Source organism: Sander vitreus, chromosome 15, assembly GCF_031162955.1.
Source record: "Sander vitreus isolate 19-12246 chromosome 15, sanVit1, whole genome shotgun sequence".
In the NCBI taxonomy this organism is placed as follows: Eukaryota; Metazoa; Chordata; class Actinopteri; order Perciformes; family Percidae; genus Sander; species Sander vitreus.
Window position 1 is genome coordinate 21,997,100 of NC_135869.1, and position 22,135 is coordinate 22,019,234.

The 22,135-nt window shown below is 39.8% G+C and overlaps 1 protein-coding gene across 1 annotated transcript; it reads left to right on the plus strand.

Annotated features, from left to right (window-relative positions):
- Positions 1 to 700: 700 nt before the first annotated feature.
- slc17a7a (solute carrier family 17 member 7a) lies at positions 701 to 20,142 on the plus strand. The gene is made up of 13 exons (XM_078268863.1): positions 701 to 852; positions 8,457 to 8,709; positions 9,245 to 9,363; positions 11,772 to 11,886; positions 11,968 to 12,055; positions 13,568 to 13,654; positions 14,017 to 14,159; positions 14,301 to 14,450; positions 15,795 to 15,927; positions 16,589 to 16,699; positions 17,083 to 17,210; positions 17,303 to 17,372; positions 17,583 to 20,142. The coding sequence occupies exons 1-13, from the start codon at positions 791 to 793 to the stop codon at positions 17,876 to 17,878; spliced, it is 1,755 nt and encodes a 584-aa protein (XP_078124989.1). The 5' UTR covers positions 701 to 790; the 3' UTR covers positions 17,879 to 20,142.
- Positions 20,143 to 22,135: the final 1,993 nt, after the last annotated feature.

A 22,135-nucleotide genomic window follows, 5' to 3' on the forward strand; every position in this document is an offset into this window, starting at 1 on the left:
CCTTATAAATCTCAAAGATAATATTGATGAGGATGTTGAGTATGGACATATGATTGTTTGTGTTATTTTAGATTAAGAAAAAAAACAAGAGTAACCATTTTAACTTTTAGCAATTTAGATTTTTTTTTGCAGATAAAATTTGGGTTCAAATCACATCCATGTGCTTTTTACAGTGTGGAGCTTTGGTGGGATTGAACATTCTAAATTAACAAATGTTGGCTGCCAATAACTGCAGAGAATCGCAAAATACAGTATAAATGAAAATGAAGAGGTTGCATGGCAAATAGGCAAGTGGCAAACCTGAACGTTCTTTCCCATCACACACACAGGAATGCCCTTATTATCCCACTTTAGCCAAAACAGAAAAAAAATCATAATATAAACAATTGTAGGAAATGTATATTGTTTGTGCCACAGCCCAATTGGGGTTTGTTTAATAAGTTTGCCCTGTATTTTCAACTAGTTTTTTTATTGCTTTCTCAGGATGGTGGCAATATTCATAGGTTTAAACCTGGCTCAAACGACTTGAATATTCAATATCATCTATATTCCCATAGTCCACACCATAAATCCAATAAAGACCAGCTGCATGTCATTTGTTACAGTGGGCCAGAAAGGCCTACACCTTTCTGTGGCCCATCTGAGAGTAAAGTGGAGTCTGGTGCGGGTAGGGAGGGTGGAGAGAGGGAGGGATAGAGAGAGAGATAGAGAGAGAGGACTGTGCGCGTTCTGGCAGGACAGGAGGGCGCGCGGGACATCAGTACACCGGCCGGGTCAAGAAGCTGCAAGGATGGATATCCGACCAGACAGGTTTAAGGCGGTCGCGGCCAAAACTCTGGGGAAAATTCACAGGTACACACCTATTTAAAATATTCCTCACTCCACCTCTGACTTTTCCCCATTTTCACGCGTTTGCGGATTTTGTTCTGCGGGACACAGCAGGTCATCATGCTGCAGGTTCCCATCCTCTCTCCTCCCAAACAGTAGCCTAACTCTAGTGGAGAAAAAGTTTGTTCGATGTTGATTTCACCTGAGAAAAGAGGCGACTGTTGGGTGGAGAGGTTTAATCATTTAGGTATAGCGTTAAAAAGTCCAGCTTTGCGCAACCCACAGTGCGGTAATTGGATTGGAATGCTTGGCTGTCTTTTCATGGATAGTTCATTTTTATTTGGACATAAACAAACAAATTAGGACAGAAACCACCAAAGCAAAAACTTAAGTAATTGATGGAGATGTCGTCGGGATAAAAGTGTGCAGTGAAAGCGCCTGAGGGACAAGAGGTAGGCTATTCTCGTTGTGGCTTGATGCTTTGTTGCACACATTTCCTTTAAAAGTCATGGATGGCTGTTGTCTCTGAGACTATTGCTTTCCCGTTTGTTTGTTAGTTTTTTTGTTTGTTGGCTCTTGACAGATTTGGCCCAGCTCAAAGTGGATTGATTAGCCTAAATTGGTGTTTCAGACGAGTGTGTAAGTGTGGTTACATAATGTTTCCGTGCGTTTTCTGAATGAGAACGTTGACAGATGGAAGCAAAGCCCTATCTATCTATCTATCTATCTATCTATCTATCTATCTATCTATCTATCTATCTATCTATCTATCAACCATAATAATCATTATAGTAATTATTGTTTAGTGATTAGTCCGTTTATCGATTAGTTGATCAACAGAAACTTACTGGAAAATATTTTGATAATTGATTAATCTTTCGAGTAATTGTCTTTGTTGCAATCTAGTCACTTGCAGTAGTACTACTTCAGACAGTGTTTTTCATCTTATGTTATAGAAAATGGAATACTTTGGGGTTGTGGACTGTTGGATGGACAAAACAAGCAATTTAAAAATGTCACACATGGACTGTAGAAAATTTGTGATGGACATTTCTATTAACCATTTTGACATTTTCTGAAATAATTGTAGTCCTATAGTAATAAAAGGAAATCTGTACATCTGTATCACCTCTACAGCCTTTACATGACACTCAGTAGCTATTTGAGATGGTTAATAAATAAACTGACCTTGATCAACTCATGTCTCTGGCAGTGTAATTTCTTTTAAAGATCATTATCACTGCAGTCTCTTATTCATAAATGTGTTAAAGTACTAGATACTGTACATGTGAATACATTTAATACATAAGTTGCAAAACAGATCGGTGTTCTGACAATATTATTATATTTCCGTCAAAAAAGAGAGATTAAAGACACTGATAGTACCTCATGCAATAACCATTGCTTTAAGCTTTCACTCTCTCAGGATTTGAGGTAGCAACCAAACGTATAAATCCCGTCCTGAAATAGCCTGTTTTTTAGTCCAGCTGTCGAGCCACGCAAATCCCTAAACTCTCCCCTCCCACTCACTCCATCCCGGCCCATGTCACTTCCTCCAGCCGCTCCCTCCTCCTCCTCATCTCCTCTTCGTCCTCCATCCTCCATCCATTGAGCCATTGAGACACCAGTACAGATAACGTTCAGCCTATCGGGGTCTCCCAGATTAATGGACATGCAAATCTCAGGATTTTTCTCTTTTACTGGGTTGTGAGCCATGCATGTGCATGGCCACAGCTGATGCTATAAGAGATGTGATGTATACGAATTGATCCAGATTGGTTTTAGTGGGCGTTTCCCCGGCTAAGCCAGTGAACTCTGGTTTTATGGTGCCCCAGTGTTAGGTACAGGCAACGGTTTCAAAAGAAAAAGTGACTATTTCTGTTTAGAATTTATGTGGAAAATGCATGTTTTGAGGCATGCATCTGTGTGTGTATATATATAAATACACAGGATGTCCTGTGTATATATGTATACACACAGGACATCCCTGCACTGTGTAAATAGATGGGTGTGTTTGTGTGCAATCTCACCACTTCACAGACAAAATCCCTCCTGATGAAAGCAGCCAGGAGTTCATCTATTATTTAAACATTTTCTCCATCAGAATGCATCTCCTGTTTCTATATTAAACTCCACTAGGTAAGCATAAACTTCATCACTGTAAGGTCAAATGTACTCTGCATTTCTTCTCTCACTATTCCCTCTGTTAACATCTATCTTCAAATCAATGCCTAAATATCATCTATTCATCTCCTCATGCCAAGGAATTACTCCACAGCCCTCAACGAAATATAATCACACTACAAATGTCTTCCCATTAGACTGTATGTTAAAGTTTTAATTTTAATTTAAGTTTAATAGCATGCCATTAAAAAGTCACATATAGGTTTATTAAAATACTTCAATTGTGGATTTGGATTACATTGCATAGCCACACAAGGAGAGCTTGTGTTTCACTACGCACAAGGCAATACAGAACATAGCAAGTAATCCATTTTTAATCCATTTTACTTGTGGCGGAGTGCTACATTTCCAGTTTCCTTACACAGTGGTCTGAAAAGTGGTCTAAATAAAATATTCAAATAATGATGACATGAAACGATCCTTCTTTTTTTTACCATTTAGGCATTGGAAACTGCAAGAACTGCAAACGTTTTGGCATCATTTTAATTACTGCATAGCATTGTTATGAATCTAAGAATTATTATTATCACATCTCTGTGCATGTGCACAATCAAGCGGGTTTCCTGATGTCTTAGGCAGTGTTTCTATTATTTTAAATCCTAGTGGCCTGAGGGTGGAACACCTACTGAGCCTCTGCTGGTCTGGTGTATCTGATACCTTTTACCCGACCTCAACAGGAAGACAATTTTACCCTGGTGGTTTGGATCTTTAATGATTCTCCTAGCCTTTTTCTTGTAACGCCTGTAAATATCCTTTAGGCTTATTGTAGGCTATGTTTAGCCAATCAAACCACTCTCTGCAGGGCCTTGCAGTCCTGTTAGGTGCTGTTTCTGTACCAGGCAGTGATGTTCCTCGTCAGGACACTCTCAATGATGCAGGAGTAGAAATTCCTCAGTATTTAAGGGGGTACATCCAGGGGGGTCGAACTGGGGGGGAAAGGGGACTACCGAGGGCCCTCCTGTGAGTAGGGCCCAAAAAGATGTTAGAATGAATATCTGTGGATGCGGGAGGGGCCCATAGAGAATGCCATTCTACAGGGCCCAGAATTGTGTGCTACACCCCTGGATACTTCACTCAGTGAATGAATGAGAGCAAACAGGGTTCTTTTAGAGACTTAAAGAATTTTAAACACACCAAAATGCTACATTTGAGACACTTCTGCTTGTGTTCTCTGTCTTGATCTTTTGTCTTTCTGTCTGAGCTGAACAGTTTGGAAAGTCAGCTGCTCAGCATGACTGGTTATTGGCAGCGATGCGGTTTGTATCCATGATGTCAGTAATGCCTCATTTTTTCATATTTATGCTGCCTCCATGCGTTATTGGGTTTGAGTTTGAAAACACAACAGAACTGGGAAGCATGCAGTGAAAAACACTGTTTGTGTGTGTGTGTGTGTGTGTGTGTGTGTGTGTGTGTGTGTGTGTGTGTGTGTGTTCGTGCGTGCGTCCACAGGGTTTCTCCCTGGGCGACTCAGTCCCACCGAGACCCAATCTGTTCAGCTCAGGGAGAGTGAGAGGTTTGCAGAGGAAGGAGGAGACACCACTATCGAAATGGCAAATAATTACAATTTAAAAATTAAAACATTCCTCAAGCTTCCGCCCATACTTCCAATTGCCTGGCCTATAAATAGAGGGCAAATAAGCGAGAAATCACGTGTAGACTACAGGACCAGAGTGGGTGTCCTGGCATAAGGAAAGAAAAGTATGTTTCAGCACAATCGACAAATAATGTTGGTGTTATATAATATTTTACTGTCAACCTCTGTTGCTGTCTCTCTCTCTCTCTCTCTCTCTCTATCTTTCTCTTTCTCTCTCTCTCTCTCTCTCTCTCTCTCTCTCTCTCTCTCTCTCTCTCTCTCTCTCTCTCTCTCTCTCTCTCTCTCTCTCTCTCTCTCTCTCTCTCTCTCTCCCTCTCTATCATCCTCTTATCAGAGGATTACACAAAATGCTCTGTGAATTGGTGAATTTAATATACAGGGTAACAAAAGTCCCAGGTCACCAACCAGCATGTGAGAGTCACGGTTTATCTAACAGCAAATGTAAAACCTTTAACAAGTTTCAAATTATATATGAATAAATAGTTCTTGTTTGATTAAAAAATGGTGTGTGGCCTCAGCGGGTGGGGGGTTGCAGATTAATTCATAAGAGCGACAATGTTTAGTTAATTATTTGATGTGAGGATATCTTTGTCATATATAAAAGTAAACTAAAATATTTGGGTTTTGGCCTTTTAATTGAATAAAATAAGATGCATAAATACATTAACTGATTATTACATTATAGCATTTTTCACTCATTTTCTTATTTTTATAAACAAAACAATGAATCTATTATAAATTATGTTAATTTAATCAAATAGTTCAAATCCATTGTGTTAAGGCATGACGTCTATTCATTTTTAGACTAAATTTCTTTGATCGACTCTGTCAGGTTGAATTTGTACATTTCATGTCAGATTTTAATTCAGGCTTTTTGCTCAGGTGTAAGGCACAGACATGAGCTCAGTTTGAGTTGTTACTGAGCCTGTTACTATTGTAATTATAATATTCCAGAGAGCCTGTGGTCACGGGACTCCTGCCTGCTCGTGCTCTCTGGCTCATTAATTGTTGCCAGCTGAGACCAATCAGGTCCTCGCTATGCTAACGAGAGAAGCTACATCAGCTGAGTGCAAGCTCACACTGTAGTGAGCCTCACAAGATGAAAAATGTCCAGGGACAAAGCTTCTTTTCTCTGTGTTTCATCCCTGTACTTGCTTGTACAAGTTTTGTGCTGGCTTGCAGGCATACTGCCAAATACTGATGTATGTTAAATTACTGTATTTGTTTGTAAGTGAAAGTACCAGTAAACACCTACCACCTTAAAACATCACTCAGCTACTCGGCTATTTTGAGAGACTTTCACAAACACACACACTAGAGTGAGATTGCCCGTTAGTGGGAAGCATGTGTAATTAACGGTATTTTTGCTGTGGGCTAGCCTTGTTAGCTGGTAGCGTATGTGTGGTGTCAGGCTGCAATCTGTCGTGAGGTTTAATGAGGATCCTCCTGCAACCTAACTCGGGGCGAGTCAGCATGTTTGTTTAGCACAGAGAGGACAGCGGCATGTGTGGCCAAATGATTCATCAGAAGATAAATGTGCACACCTTCCTTTGTGTCATGTCAGCTTTTTGATCAACTTTTTGCATTGATTTACATAATTTGGAACAATGTCATCTCTCTGTTACTTGTGTGCATTGCTAAAGCTCCTTGTCTGGAGGCATGTGCACCTTCCATCAAATATATAGCTGTGCCTGCATGTGCTGTGGCTGAAGCAATAATTGTTCATACCACTACATCAGTCAAACAGGTAATTTCTTAGATAAATATAGAATAGTTATCCTGCTCTTTACCTACACAAAAAATGCATGAACTTTACAGTGTGTTGTAATAGAGGAAGAAGCATGCCAAAACACGGCAAGCACTAGTCTGTCCTTCCATATTCATTTCCGGAAGTAAATCATTTTTGTAATCCTAATCTGAATGTGGTAAGAGATTAACAGAGAGAGAGAGAGAGAGAGAGAGAGAGAGAGAGAAGAAAGAAAGGGAGATGCAGCCTCTCTAATCTCTTACAAATTCCAAAATGTTGCTTTACAAAGTACTATTACTTTTCTGTTGTCCATTGTGTTTTACTTAACAAGTAGACTATCTCATGTTGGACCCCATTTTGATGTATACATCATTATACTGCCATATATTTGATTGCATAGATGTATAAAGAGATTATGCAGAGTCTGCTGTGTGAAAATGGGGGAGGGAGTGAAATCCACATGCATAGAGAAATATAACGACTTGCTGGATGAGAGTGTATAGACAGGCTGACAGCTAGATAGATAGATAAATAGATAGATAGTGACAGATCATGGTGTAAAAGCTAGAGTGAATTATTTATCTCACCCAAAAACATAAATAATTTAGCAGCGTCAGAGTCTGACTTGTCTTGTGTTCGCGTGCGTAAATAAGTTATCTTGGATTTTCGGTGTGAGAGATGAATTGCCTTGAACGTTTGCTTGAAACACATTGAGCTGAATTCAATGCAGTAACACTTGTTTTGGGATCTTATTAAAGCTTGAATTTAAAGCTTAAAGTTTTTAAAAATACAACCATCCTTGTCACGTTGAACAAATCCTTGTTATGATTGTGCCCGTTTCTGTGCATAATTGTCCAGCTCACTGACTAACTGGATCAGCCAATGGAAAGTGGGGCTGATCCTGACATACAAATACATTTTGCTGTGAACTCACACCTACTCAAAAACAAACACACTCAGGTTAAGGCTAAAACATAAACTAGAACGTGTGGCACTATGTCTAATTTAATCTGAGAAATGTATCTTGCGTGTGTGTGTGTGTGTGTGTGTGTGTGTGTGTGTGTGTGTGTGTGTGTGTGTGTGTGTGTGTGTGTGGAGTGGGGGTGTTTGATACACAGATGGCTGCTTTCCTGACTTCTCTGTTTGACTCCGTGGAAAAAAGTGACACTCACCACTTGACAAAAAGGGCCAGCCTAACAGCCTATAACAAGCATCTTATAACAACAAATGCCTCTTCTAATGCAACTGATAATTAACACTACTGTAAAATAATTTAAAGGTAAACACAGAAGTTCCTTGGTTGGCACAAAAAACTGTATTTTTGGAAATAAAACTTAAAATAATGATTATCTTGATAGCTACATTTTGCAATTCAGTGAATTGGTAATCTAAAAGACGTCAGGCTGTTTCTCTGCTTTCATTATCTCTGTTCACCGTCTAAATACCTTCATGATGTGGTTAGATATCGGTCTCCAGAGAGCTCCTGTGTCTGAGAGAGTGGATGTCTTAAACAGCACCAGTATGTGCTGCCGTAGCTAACTCTGCTCCTCCACTAGTGACAGCTGCTTCCACACACTGGGTCGTGCTGAGTCAGACACGACCCCAACATGGTGCATGTTGTCTGCATGGAGGTGTGTGTGTGTGTGTGCGTGTGTGCGTGTGTGTGTGTGTGTGTGTGTGTGTGTGTGTGTGTGTGTGTGTGTGTGTGTGTGTGTGTGTGTGTGAGAGGTAGAGAGAGAGAGTAAGTCAGTGAAATGTATACACATTTTACAAAGACCCTACAGTGAAAGAAATGATATATACTCTTTGCCACAGCCTCAAAACAACAAAAAATAAAACATCTTCCTCCCATTTGTGAAAATATTGTAAATTGCTTCTCGCCGAGAAACACTGGGTTCAACTCACAAGTGGGTCCATCACTGCAAACTTAAGTGTTTGTGTTTCTGTACCAACAGATAAACCCAAAATGCATTGTTTTTCATGGCAGCAATATTACTGCAAATGGAAATAGATTTGGAAGCCTTTTGATCCACATTATGTATGTGCAGAGGCTGATTTGTAGTTCTCCTTTCCTGCACGCTCTTTCTCTGCATCTCCCCTCAGGCTGATTGAGAAGCGTCAGCCCAATGGAGAAACCATTGAATTATCAGCAGAGGGACGTCCTGAGCTGGTGGAGGAGAAGGAGCTGCCGGTGGTGGACTGTACCTGCTTTGGCTTGCCGAGGAGGTACATCATCGCCATCCTGTCTGGCCTGGGATTCTGCATCTCTTTTGGCATCCGGTGCAACCTGGGTGTGGCCATTGTAAGCATGGTGAATGACCACACTGTCTACAAAGGCAACAAGGAAGTACTTGTGGTAAGTGGCAAAACAGAAATCAAAGCTCTTTGATTTACTGCATCAGTCTGCCTTTGACAATGACATTTGCATTATTTATTCATTTGTTTCTGTCTCTCTATGATCTACTTTATTTCTGCTTAGAGGCTGAGTAATGCCAATTCATATTTTTTTAATAAAAGAATTAAATGAATGATAGAGAAAACACTGTTCTCAGGCCACATGTACTTACATATAAATTAAACATGAGTGAGACAATGTAAGCAAACATTATGTACAGTATTTGTGACTTTTTCCCACTTTACCTCATTTTGGAACTGTAAGCTATATAATAATAATAATAATAATAATAATAATAATAATAAATTAATTATCATACAGACAGATTTACTAAGCTATGAAGTACATCAAAATAATGCATTGTAGTTTAAGAATATTACAGTGTTGTTGAACCATAGAAGTTCTGATGACTTCTGATACTACTGATCTATTTTGTTTTGAAGTGAGTACATTTCTAATAGACTGAAGTTAAAGTCATATATCTTCTTTTCTCCAGGCTGCACAGTTCACCTGGGACCCTGAGACAGTGGGGATGATCCACGGCTCCTTTTTCTGGGGCTATATTGTCACACAGATCCCGGGTGGCTTTATATGTCGAAAATTTGCAGCCAACAGGTAAATGTCTTCATGTTTATACCTTCTCCAATACAGTTACAATTACTGTAATCTGGTGTAAATTGGTTGATTTGATTAAAAAAAAAAAAAAAAGGCAATCGTGCTGGGTATGACTAATTCTTTAAATCAGTTGTCAAATATTGAGCATCAAACCACACAAAAATTCAGGAAAAGTACGTTCAACATGGTTGTCACGAAGCACAGTGGACCCAAAAGCACGACTCAAAGCAGATGTAACAAGTAATAGAGTTCATTGTACAAAAGTACAATGCAGGCGAAGGTACAAAAACGGCAGGCAAAAACATGGTCAAACGCAGTCAAGAGATCATACAAAAACACAGGGAAGAGACACTAGGAATAACGCTGGAGAGTGAGACACGATGTACAACAACAATCTGGCAACAGGGACACAAGGTAAGTATATACAGTGGGGAGAACAAGTATTTGATACACTGAAGATTTTGCAGGTTTTCCCACTTACAAAGCATTTAGAAGTCTATAATTTTTAATCATAGGTACTCTTCAACTGTAAGTGACGGAATCTAAAACAAAAATCCAGAAAATCACATTGTATGATTTTTAAGTAATTAATTTGCATTTTATTGCATGACATAAGTATTTGATACATCAGAAAGGCGGAACGTAATATTTGGTACAAAAACCTTTGTTTGCAATTACAGAGATCATACGTTTCCTGTAGTTCTTGACCAGGTTTGCACACACTGGAGCAGGGATTTTGGCCCACTCCTCTATACAGACCTTCTCCAGAGCCTTCAGGTTTCGGGGCTGTCGCTGGGCAATACAGACTTTCAGCTCCCTCCAAAGATTTTCTATTGGGTTCAGGTCTGGAGACTGGCTAGGCCACTCCAGGACCTTGAGATGCTTCTTACGGAGCCACTCCTTAGTTGCCCTGGCTATGTGTTTCGGGTCGTTGTCATGCTGGAAGACCCAGCCACGACCCATCTTCAATGCTCTTACTGAGGGAAGGAGGTTGTTGGCCAAGATCTCGCGATACATGGCCCCATCCATCCTCCCCTCAATATGGTGCAGTCGTCCTGTCCCCTTTGCAGAAAAGCATCCCCAAAGAATGATGTTTCCACCTCCATGCTTCACGGTTGGGATGGTATTCTTGGGGTTGTACTCATCCTTCTTATTCTTCCAAACACAGCGAGTGGAGTTTAGACCAAAAAGCTCTATTTTTGTCTCATCAGACCACATGACCTTCTCCCATTCCTCCTCTGGATCATCCAGATGGTCATTGGCAAACTTCAGACGGGCCTGGACATGCGCTGGCTTGAGCAGTGGGACCTTGCGTGCGCTGCAGGATTTTAATCCATGATGGCGTAGTGTGTTACTAATGGTTTTATTTGAGACTGTGGTCCCAGCTCTCTTCAGATCATTGACCAGGTCCTGCCATGTAGTTCTGGGCTGATCCCTCACCTTCCTCATGATCATTGATGCCCCACGAGGTGAGATCTTGCATGGAGCCCCAGACCGAGGGAGATTGACCGTCATCTTGAACTTCTTCCATTTTCTAATAATTGCACCAACAGTTGTTGCCTTCTCACCAAGCTGCTTGCCTATTGTCCTGTAGCCCATCACAGCCTTGTGCAGGTCTACAATTTTATCCCTGATGTCCTTACACAGCTCTCTGGTCTTGGCCATTGTGGAGAGGTTGGAGTCTGTTTGATTGAGTGTGTGGACAAGTGTCTTTTATACAGGTAACGAGTTCAAACAGGTGCAGTTAATACAGGTAATAAAGAAAAACTAACAGGTCTGTGAGAGCCGGAATTCTTATTGGTTGGTAGGTGATCAAATACTTATGTCATGCAATAAAATGCTAAATTAATTATTTAAAAATCATACAATGTGATTTTCTGGACTTTTGTTTTAGATTCTGTCTCTCACAGTTGAAAAGTACCTATGATAAAAAATTATAGACTTCTACATGCTTTGTAAGTAGGAAAACCTGCAAAATCGGCAGTGTATCAAATACTTGTTCTCCCCACTGTACACTGAGGTGGATGGACACAATTACACACAGGTGGCACACATTAGGGAAGGGAGGGTAATTGCACAGGCAAGAAGGCAGACAAAGACTGGAAGACAAGTGACCTGAAACAGAAACAGACGGTGAGAATTTCAACATAAAACAGGAAGTCAACACAAACAAAACAATAATGAACTAAGAGCGTGAGCTAGACCTGACAATGGTCTTTATAAGCAAATACCAGGTGCAGCAGCATTGACAAAACAAGCACCAGTTAGCAACTCCAATCATATTTAGGACCACGACCATGAAGCTTCATCCTTTTAGTGGAGCATTTGTTTTATATAATTGCCATTTTTGTGCTGCTGTTGTTACTGTTGAATATCAAATCTGCTTGTTTGTCTTTTGTGTGTTTAAGAGTGTTTGGCTTTGCTATAGTAGCCACATCCACCCTCAACATGCTGATTCCATCTGCTGCTCGCTGCCATTACAGCTGCGTCATACTGGTCAGGATATGCCAGGGCCTTGTTGAGGTACAGTATGTGTCACATGTTCTCTGTGTAAGACTAGCCCTACATGCAAGAGTGTTTCCCTGACTATATTGTGTCCTTCAGGGTGTATCATACCCAGCCTGCCATGGGATCTGGGCCAAGTGGGCACCTCCTCTTGAGAGAAGTCGATTAGCCACAACAGCCTTTTGTGGTAACGTTTCTTGCCTTACTGACACATGTATCCCCAAATTCAATATCTCTGATAATCTTGATAATCTGCAGAAACTTTGGGATCTCCACTAGAGTTAAGTTCTGTGAGTTTGAACATGAGGTTGCAAAGATAGAGCTGCCAGAGTTTCCTGCAAAGTTTAAGTATTGAATATGTTACGTGGATTTTACGGTGGCCCTGAAGTGCAAACCACGACAGCAAATCCCACAACATGACCGCAAATCCCGCAACACAAAAACAAATCCCAAAATACGACAGCAAATCCCTCAACACGACAGCAAATCACACAACACGACAGCAAATCACACAACACGACAGCAAATCCCACAGCAAGACAGCATATCCCGCAACACGACAGTAAATCACACAACACAACAGCAAATCACACAACACCACACAATTCACCACAACATGACAACAACAGCATATCCCGCAACACGGCAGCAAATCCCACAACACAACAGCAAATCACACAACACCACACAATTCACCACAACATGACAGCAAATCCCACAGCAAGACAGCAAATCCCGCAACACGACAGCAAATCCCGCAACACGACAGCAAATCCCGCAACACGACAGCAAATCCCGCAACACGACAGCAAATCCCACAACACAACAGCAAATCGCACAACACCACACAATTCACCACAACACAACAGGAATTCACCACAACACGACAGTAATTCACCATAACATGACAGCATATCATCACAACATGACAGCAAATCATCACAACACAACAGCAATTCACCACAACACAACGGCAATCGCCACAACACGACAGCAATTCACCACAACATAATAGCATTGGTGAGACTGAAACCAAAAGGAACGCATTGGTCACTGATCCTCATCCTGATTGGTTGTGTGGCACTGGCACATAGTATATTTGGGCTATCTGTTAATTTTAAGGCAAGTTTACTCAACATTCATTCAGACATTGGGCCAACTGAAGGAGGTAGTGCAAACCAACAGTTTACACCAACATGATCTTGTGCTTTTTTACTCACATAAGGAATAAATTAAATGGGGATATCTGTCATGTTTGCAAATATACAAAATTAAATAATACATTAAATAAAAAATAACAGTGTCAAGTACCCCAAAATATACTATGTGCCACACAACCAATCAGGACGAGGATCAGTGTCCAATACGTACCTCCCCTTTCCGTTTCAGTCTTACCAATGCTGTCATGTTGTGGGTTTTGCTGTCGTGTTGATTTGCTGTTGTGTTGTGGAATTTGTGGTTGAGTTGTTTGATTTGCTGTTGTGTTGTGGGATTTGCTGTCGTGTTGTGGTGAATAGCTGTCGTGTTGTGAGATTGCTGTCGTGTTGTGGGATTTGCTGTCGTGGTTTGCACTTCAGGGCCACTGTAGAATTTATACTGAATAACAATAAATATTGAGCATTTTGATTGTGGAAATTATTATATGATTATGAGAGAAAATTAATAATGTGTTGGTTTTCTCTGTTTGATGCCTTCTTAGGATCCTATGCAGGGGCGGTAGTTGCCATGCCTTTAGCTGGGATACTGGTGCAATACACTGGGTGGTCTTCAGTATTCTATGTCTATGGTTAGTGTCCTTATAATGAAATATGTGTTTGCTTACTGCATGACTATGACTGTTAAGCCAAGTAATACATTAATACATACACTAGCACTCCTCAGTTCAGATGCAAATGTTTCCACATCCATTAAGTACTGTGTTTTTGTTGCTTACAATCAAGACTAAATGGCAAAGCTTTTATTAAATCTAAAGGATTTATGTGTCTGCATTAGGAGTTTAAAAAGTCCACCCCCGCCTACTACTGATGTTGTTAAACTTGAGCAGCTACTTCTTATTTTCTTTTTTTTTTACTCCTGTACCCTTTAACTATCTTTCTCTTTCTCTGCTTTACCCATGTCTTCTGCTTTCTATCTCTCTGCCTCTCCTAGGCAGCTTTGGGATATGCTGGTATTTGTTCTGGATTCTGGTGTCGTATGAGAGTCCCGCTGCTCATCCCACTATTACACCAGAGGAGAGGAAGTACATTGAAGAGGCAATCGGAGAGTCTGCAACATTTCTCAATCCTCTGCATGTAGGTCTCATAGACCTGCACACAAACACAGATAGTGCAGATGTGCACATGAATGTATACATGTTCAGCTGACTCTCTAGTTCTTAATCCATCTTAGTGAAGTCAGAGAATCCCATTATATCTTATTCCTTTTGGTGGCAGAAATTTAAAACACCATGGAGACACTTCTTCACCTCCATGCCAGTCTACGCCATTATTGTGGCCAACTTCTGCAGGAGCTGGACCTTCTACCTGCTGCTCATCAGCCAGCCAGCCTACTTTGAAGAAGTATTTGGCTTTGAGATCAGCAAGGTGAGATTATATCAGCTATAAAGACTTTCTTCTTCTTCTTTACAGAAGCTATAGTTTGATTATTTTTTTTCAGAAATGTCTACTCGCAACTGGAATACGCCCAAAGCTGTTGACTACTGTAGCCAACTGCAATTTCACTGGAGAGTTTAAGTGTTAAGGCTTTGCTCTAGGTCACTTCAACTGGAGTTAAAGGGAAATGCTGGTATTTCCCCATAATTGTGGCTCTTGTGACTATGGGTCATAATGACGTTGCCTTTAAGCATTTTAAATGATTCATGTAAAATTTTTATAATATAAAATTAAATATAAATTATTTGGAAATCTTTAGGACGTTTGCACTGCTTACTGCGATATACTCGAGTCGTGTTTTCCAAATCTCTTATAATGGAGTACAACATTATTATGACTCATAGGCAAAAAAGCCACAATTAAGAATATGAAACACAGGTTGAAAAATACCAGAATTCTTCTTTAGGGTGTGAGTTTGTGTAAGCCCCATACCTAAATATTATGAGCAGTTTCAGGGATTGAAATTGAAATGTATTGTTAAGAGGATAACCCCTTGAGATGAAGCATCTCGTTTTCAAGGGGGGCCTCAAGACATAAGACAAAGACAATACAGCACATGTACATTCACACTCGCTAGAGCTCTCCCTCATCCCGTCTCGCCCACCCGACCCCAATACTCCTTATTAAAAACAAATGCATGTATATACATGCAAGTAAGGATTTAAACTATCAATAGAGTCCCAGACACATCTCTACAAACCAAGTAAGAAGGAAGATTCTAGTAACACATTTAGATTGTGTAAACGAGTGTAGTCTTATTTATATACTGTAATTTTTCTTTTGTGTGTGTCAAATTTTCTTTTCCATGTTTTATTCAAAAACAAGACTGATAATAAGAGTTTGAGGGTTACCATGACAAGCCATTGGCATGTTTGGGGTATTTTGATTTTATTTGTTAGTAGATAGTGTAGAGGTGATAGGAAATGCGAAGAGAGAGGGGGAGACTGCTTGAATGGTCAGAATTTTAGACCCCCACACCACCACAACACCAAAAAAGAAATTAGAAACCATTTGACCTCCTATTGTCTTATCTCTTTTCTTTGATATTATGTCATAATTTAGATCCCGTTATCTCAGTACAGTTCTAAGGAGTATTAAACAGCATGAATTATTATTCAGATTGATGTGCTATTATCAAAACAAAACCTCAACCTTCAGCCTTTCATTGTTTCTAACACTCAAATGAATAAAAACACTATTCCCATGTCTCTTTCTCACACGCACACGTACACTCTCATACACATACACACTCACTCTCCCCCTTTCTTCTTTCAGGTGGGCATGGTGTCAGCTTTGCCCCATCTGGTGATGACAATAATCGTGCCTATTGGAGGCCAGTTGGCAGACTACCTGAGAACCCACAATTTGATGACCACCACCAACGTCAGGAAGCTCATGAACTGTGGAGGTGAGAGTGTCAAGATAAATTACATTTTATAGGTGTATTTCTAAGTAATTGCCATAATTGTCCTGAAATTTAAAGCAACACCAAAGCACTTTTCCTCTTCGGTCTCCCTACAGGTTGGAAGCGGAATTGTCCATTACCGCTGTCGTAGTAGTTTCTTATGTCTCATTCGAACTACAGATCCTCTACCCGATCTGGCAAACTTGCATAGTGCGGTTATAGCCGATAGAGGGCCGCAAAGCGAATGCAGAAGTGCCGTTCACCCTGTTACGAGTTGATGAACCACTGAAACAGTTTTGGAAACTTTAAGGTACAAAAGAATCTTTGGTGTTGCTTTAAGGACTTAACATGTAGTAACATAATTTGTCTGGCACCTTTTACCCAGCAACTTTCATTCAGAATGTTTGAAGGGCAGCAGCTGCCAGTACTGGAATCATATCAATATTTTAGCACAACTTAAAGGCTGCATTAGTTTTTTTTCTGTATGTGCATTAACACATGTACCATTTTTTAACATAACTATAATACACTACTGTATAACAAGTGACCATTGCTTGTTGAGACCTTAATTTTACAGTCTATAGCTGAGACAGAGAATAAAGTTGTGGATTATTTTCCTCATTCATTCATCAGTTTTGTATGTGTTTATGTGGATGTGTTTCAGGTTTTGGGATGGAGGCCACCCTCCTGCTGGTGGTGGGATACTCTCACACAAAAGGTATTGCCATTTCCTTCCTGGTCCTCGCTGTGGGTTTCAGTGGATTTGCTATCTCAGGTAAGAGAAGTTATAAACAAGTATGCTGTATACCGGCCAAATAATAGTTCGGCACATAACCCCTGTAAAACATTTTGTACACTTCGCCCAGCTAGCTGTTTCCCTCTGTTTCTAGTCTTTATGCTAAGCTATGCTGACCAACTGCTGGCTTTTGCAACATATTTACTGTACATGAGAGGGGAGTCGATCTTCTTATCTAACTCTCGGAAAGGAAGCGAATAAGCGTATTTCCCAAAATGTCAAACTATTCTTTTAATACTGATGACTTGGCTTCATGATGATTATAACTGCATCAGTAAATCTCTCCCTTAATTGATGACCCTTTACTCGGTTGTTGTGAGAAATGTCTTTTTTCCAACCCTAACTGTAAAAATCTGCTTCAGGGTTTAATGTCAATCACTTGGATATCGCCCCTCGATATGCCAGCATACTGATGGGCATCTCAAACGGGGTGGGAACATTATCTGGAATGGTGTGTCCTCTCATAGTGGGAGCCATGACCAAACACAAGGTAAATAAACATTCACTTGTATTGACTTTATAATGCCATGTATACAATTTGGAACTCACCTATGTTCCACACTTTTTTTTACATAATTTCAGACACGTGAAGAGTGGCAAGGTGTCTTCCTAATAGCTTCACTCGTACATTACGGAGGAGTGATTTTCTATGGTATGACTTGACTTTGAATATAGTGTTTTGTGAGGCATGTGCAGAAGACCTCAGTCTAAATGCTGGTCATATTGTACATATTGTATTTGTTATAGTGTCTTTTACATATTTTTATTGTAATATTTCTATTCTATATTTACGTTCTTGCCTTTTGCAGTACTTTGATATATTTTAAATCTTATTCTGATTCTGATATTCTTTTCTCACTAGGTATTTTTGCATCAGGGGAAAAGCAGCCTTGGGCGGATATAGAGGACACCAGTGAGGAGAAGTGCGGTATTATCGATGAGGATGAACTGGCCAATGAAACAGATGAGCTCTACCGCGGAGGCGGGCAGTACGGGGCTGTGAACCAACCAGTTGTTGGTTCTAATGGAGGAGGGACTGGCGGAGGAGGAGCCGGGTCTGGATGGGTGTCGGACTGGGATAAGTCTGAGGAGTATGTCCAGCCGCCTGGATACAACTCGTACATGTATGGGGGAAAAGAGGAGAAGGAGCTGAGATAGAAGATCAATGATACAAGTTAAAAAAAAAAATTGAAAAAAAAAAAAGATAAAGAAAAAAGGAAGATTGTTTTTGGAAAGGGATTGTGAGAGAGTCACTGCTTTACTGAATGAACCTGGTGTGTGCTTTTGTACAATATTTTCAACTGCACATATCAAAAGTATGCATCTGATTCATTTCTGTGTGTGTGTGTGTGTGTGTGTGTGTGTGTGTGTGTGTGTGTGTGTGTGTGTGTGTGTGTGTGTGTGTGTGTGTGTGTGTGTGTGTGTGTGTGTGTGTGTGTGTGTGTGTGTGTGTGTGCGTGCGTGCGTGCGTGCGTGCAAACACATACAACTCAACAGCATTCAACAGCAAAAACTGAACTCAGATCCCAGACTTCCTTCCTGCTCCTGAGCTCGTTGTGATTGGTCAAGCGTTCTGTTTCCACAACATCACTGTGGAGATTCTGTGTGTGTGCGTGTGTGCGCGTAGTTGGCTTTTTGCCTATACAGCAACTCTCTCAAGCCACCGGCATTGTGTTGTATTTAAATTTTTATGTGTAAGCCACACATTTGCTTTTCTTGCTGAGAAAGCACCTTTGGGGCCTCAGTTTTGAAACGTAAAACTTTTGAGCTTACAACATTGTCCAAATTATTAAATACAAAATGTAATGCCACTAGTGTAGATTGCTTACACTTTCTAGTCTATATTAATCCCAAGGCCCTCAGCCTCAATAGAAATCATATTGAGCATATGATTTTTAAAAATCAATACACAAACTAAAAGCTAGTTTTTATGAGTGAGGCCCCTTGTGGACAATCTTGTCTGGACGCTGGTGATGCATCCACTTAACTTTTTTCTTTGCAACATTATTTTTCCACAGCACTGCATAACTATAGTATGCATGCACGTGCCGACTACTTTCAAACTATTAAATCAAAGAGAAAAAATGTGGTTAGGTGTTTATCAGTCTGTGTTTGTGTGTGTGAAACTGTATAGCTTTTGTTACAACAGGCCCCCTTTATGTGTGTGCGTTTGATTGTGCAAAGGTGTGTGTTTGAGCTTGCATTTGGTGTCTAGCTGAATCTCACCTGGGTCTGACCTAACTAGGTTACGTCCAGCCAGGCTTATGGGTCACATGAGTAATCATCTGACATTTGTGACTTTCCATTTGGCGTGTACGCTCCCATTAGATAGGTGGCCGAGAATGACAAGTAGAGTGTGGTTAACTGATCCACTGCGTAACCAGCGAGGAACAACAGTTATAATATTCCCAGGCATCACAGCACGTGCGGCCTCTGTTTCTGCCTTGTTCTGTGTCTTTGTGGCTGCTCTCTGTTTCCACGTCTGTAGTATAAATTGTAGTCATGTTTGAGTTGGTGGGTCAGATCGTCTGTGTGTGTGTGTGTGTGGTGTGTGTGTGTGTGTGTGTGTGTGTGTGTGTGTGTGTGTGTGTGTGTGTGTGTGTGTGTGTGTGTGTGTGTGTGTGAGTGAGTGCAAGCGTTCGTTGTGTTGGGTGCAGGTGCTGAAACATTGTGCAGTGAGCATGTTGTCATGAGCACATCAGTGTAGTACCCCACCATCCCTCTCTTCCTTTTGCGCACACACACACACACACACACACACACACACACACACACACACACACACACACACACAGGGTGCTAATTTCATGCAAGCACAGACAAGTGCATTATGCACAGTGTGCAGAGAGAGTGGTGGCACACTTTTTGGCATTTACATGGCTGTGAAGCACCCATGGAAACAGGGTGGGATTAGGAAGTATTATCATACATTGTCAGAGGGTGTGTTAAGGTTTGGTAACAATCATGGCCAATCAACTCAGCTCCTATCAAGCCCTTAAAAAGCAGCACCCTCTCTATCGTGACACACTGACAGCTGGGTAATGGAGTAGAGAGTTCAGAGGTGCTTCTGAGAGGACACCAACATGCTTATACAGGAGAGGAACTGTCATATTAAACAAACTGCACAGCCAACATACATTAAACATGTTCATGCACACACAAACACAACGTCTGCCCTCTGTGTGTACTCACAGGTCATGCCAACACACGTTTTTTTATTTTTTATTTAAAGTACATTTGCAGACGGCTCTTTTTCAGATTAAGAATCTAATTCTGTTTAATTTATAGAGAGTTTGTGAATTGAGCTCACTTTTGTGAGAACAAAAATACATTACTGGATTGTTAAAATAATTGTATTTGATTAAACTGAGGGTTTAATGGTAAAATGTGTTGGTATGTCAATAAATTATTTTAAAAAGTGATTAAGGCAAATTTTGTTTTGAATGAAATGTCTAAAAGATTTGAATGATTATTCCTGTATAGAATTTCATTTTCAAATGTTGTATTGGTGTATTCTCTTTGTCTCATTTATGGCTAGTCCAATGTTGTCCTCCTTCTTGATGAAATGTATGGTGGGAATCAGTTAAAAAAGAAAAAAAGAAAATGATCATAATGCAAAAATGTTCTATGTATAAAAGATGTATATGTGAGATATCCTTGTGTATAATAAAATGTGAGCAATTAGAGAAGATGTCACTATTTTAGCACAACTTTTCTTCAGGATTTATCACCCACAGCGTGATGACGCATTAAATTAGTCTTGATTTTTTTTTCACATCATAAGCGCAATGTCATTTCTCTGTCTTTCTCTCAGGACAGATGGATGCAGGATTATCTCTGTGATTTTAGGCAAAGATTAGATAGGAGAGCAGATGCACTCAGTGGGAGAGTAAGGGAGAAACATGCATGTCACAGACAAGGGAAGTGAGGATGACGAACCAGAGGGTGGGGCATGATGTCTTGTCATGATGCCGTGTGTGTGTGTGTGTGTGTGTGTGTGTGTGTGTGTGTGTGTGTGTGTGTGTGTGTGTGTGTGTGTGTGTGTGCGCGTGTGTGCGTTGTATTAAAAAAAAAATCTAATTTTAGTGATTTGTTTAGTAATATTGCTCTTTTTCCCAGTGAGCTAGGATTTCCATATTTCGATAATCATGTCTTCATAATAGCTTTAGAATGATTTCTTACTTTGTTTCTAAATGCTTCAGTTTAGTCTTTATTTTGAAGGAATTTGCCGGAAGTATTATCGTGTCTGCATTGATGCTAATTTTACGCATTTGCTGTAGTGTTGCAGTTCATCACTGTGACCACAAGATGGCGATAAACATACATTATTCTACACAAGTGAGCCGTAAACTGTCTTGACTCTGGTATGAACATCTCTGGATGCAGACTGGCCCTTACATTGTTAAAAGCAAAGTTCTTAAATGACTTTTTTAAGACTCTCTCAACATGCTATATTATTACTTTCTTATCACTTTTATTAATATACTCTACTAGGACTTTTTTATACACTACACTGACATTTTTATCACTTTTTTGACATACTATACTATGACTTTTTAATCACTTTTTTCGACATACTATACTATGACTTTTTTTAATGAGTTTGTCAACATACTAAACTATGACGTTTTTGTGCCTTTTTTCGACATACTATACTATGACTTTTTCATGACTTTTTTAGGATACTATACTATGACGTTTTTGTGTTTTTTTCACATACAATTCTATGACTTTTTCTATACTGCACCTTGACTTTATGCTATACTATGATTATGCTATACTAGACCTTTTTGATGTACTATACTAGGACTTTTATGATTTTTTTCAACATATTGCACTATGACTTTTTATTACTTTTGTTAGACATACTATACTATGACCATTTTTGAGTTTTTCAACATATACTATTATGTTTTTGTGCCTTTTTTCGACATACTATACTGTGACTTTTTTCTAAATACTATATTATGACTTTTTTATGAGTTTTTCAAGATACTATACTATAACGTTTTTGTGTTTTTTGACATGCAATTCTATGACTTCTATACTGCACTATGACGTTTTTCAACATACTATACTATGACTTTTTTATGACTTTTTCAACATACTATACTATGACTTTTTTGACAATTTTCGATAAACTATTCTATGACTTTTTATGACTTTTTCGACATACTGCACTATGACTTTTTATTACTTTTTTAGACATACTATACTATGACCTTTTCATCACCTTTTTTTCGACACACTACACTAGGACTTTTTTATGACTTTTTTTAGATTTTTATAATGTAAATATACTTCATAGCCATCATAGCCTCAGATAAGCAATTAGACATCTGGCTCTGTGATCCTCCAAATGACGAGAGCCACAAGCATTCCTTCATTGACAGCCCTTGTTAAACATCTTCGACA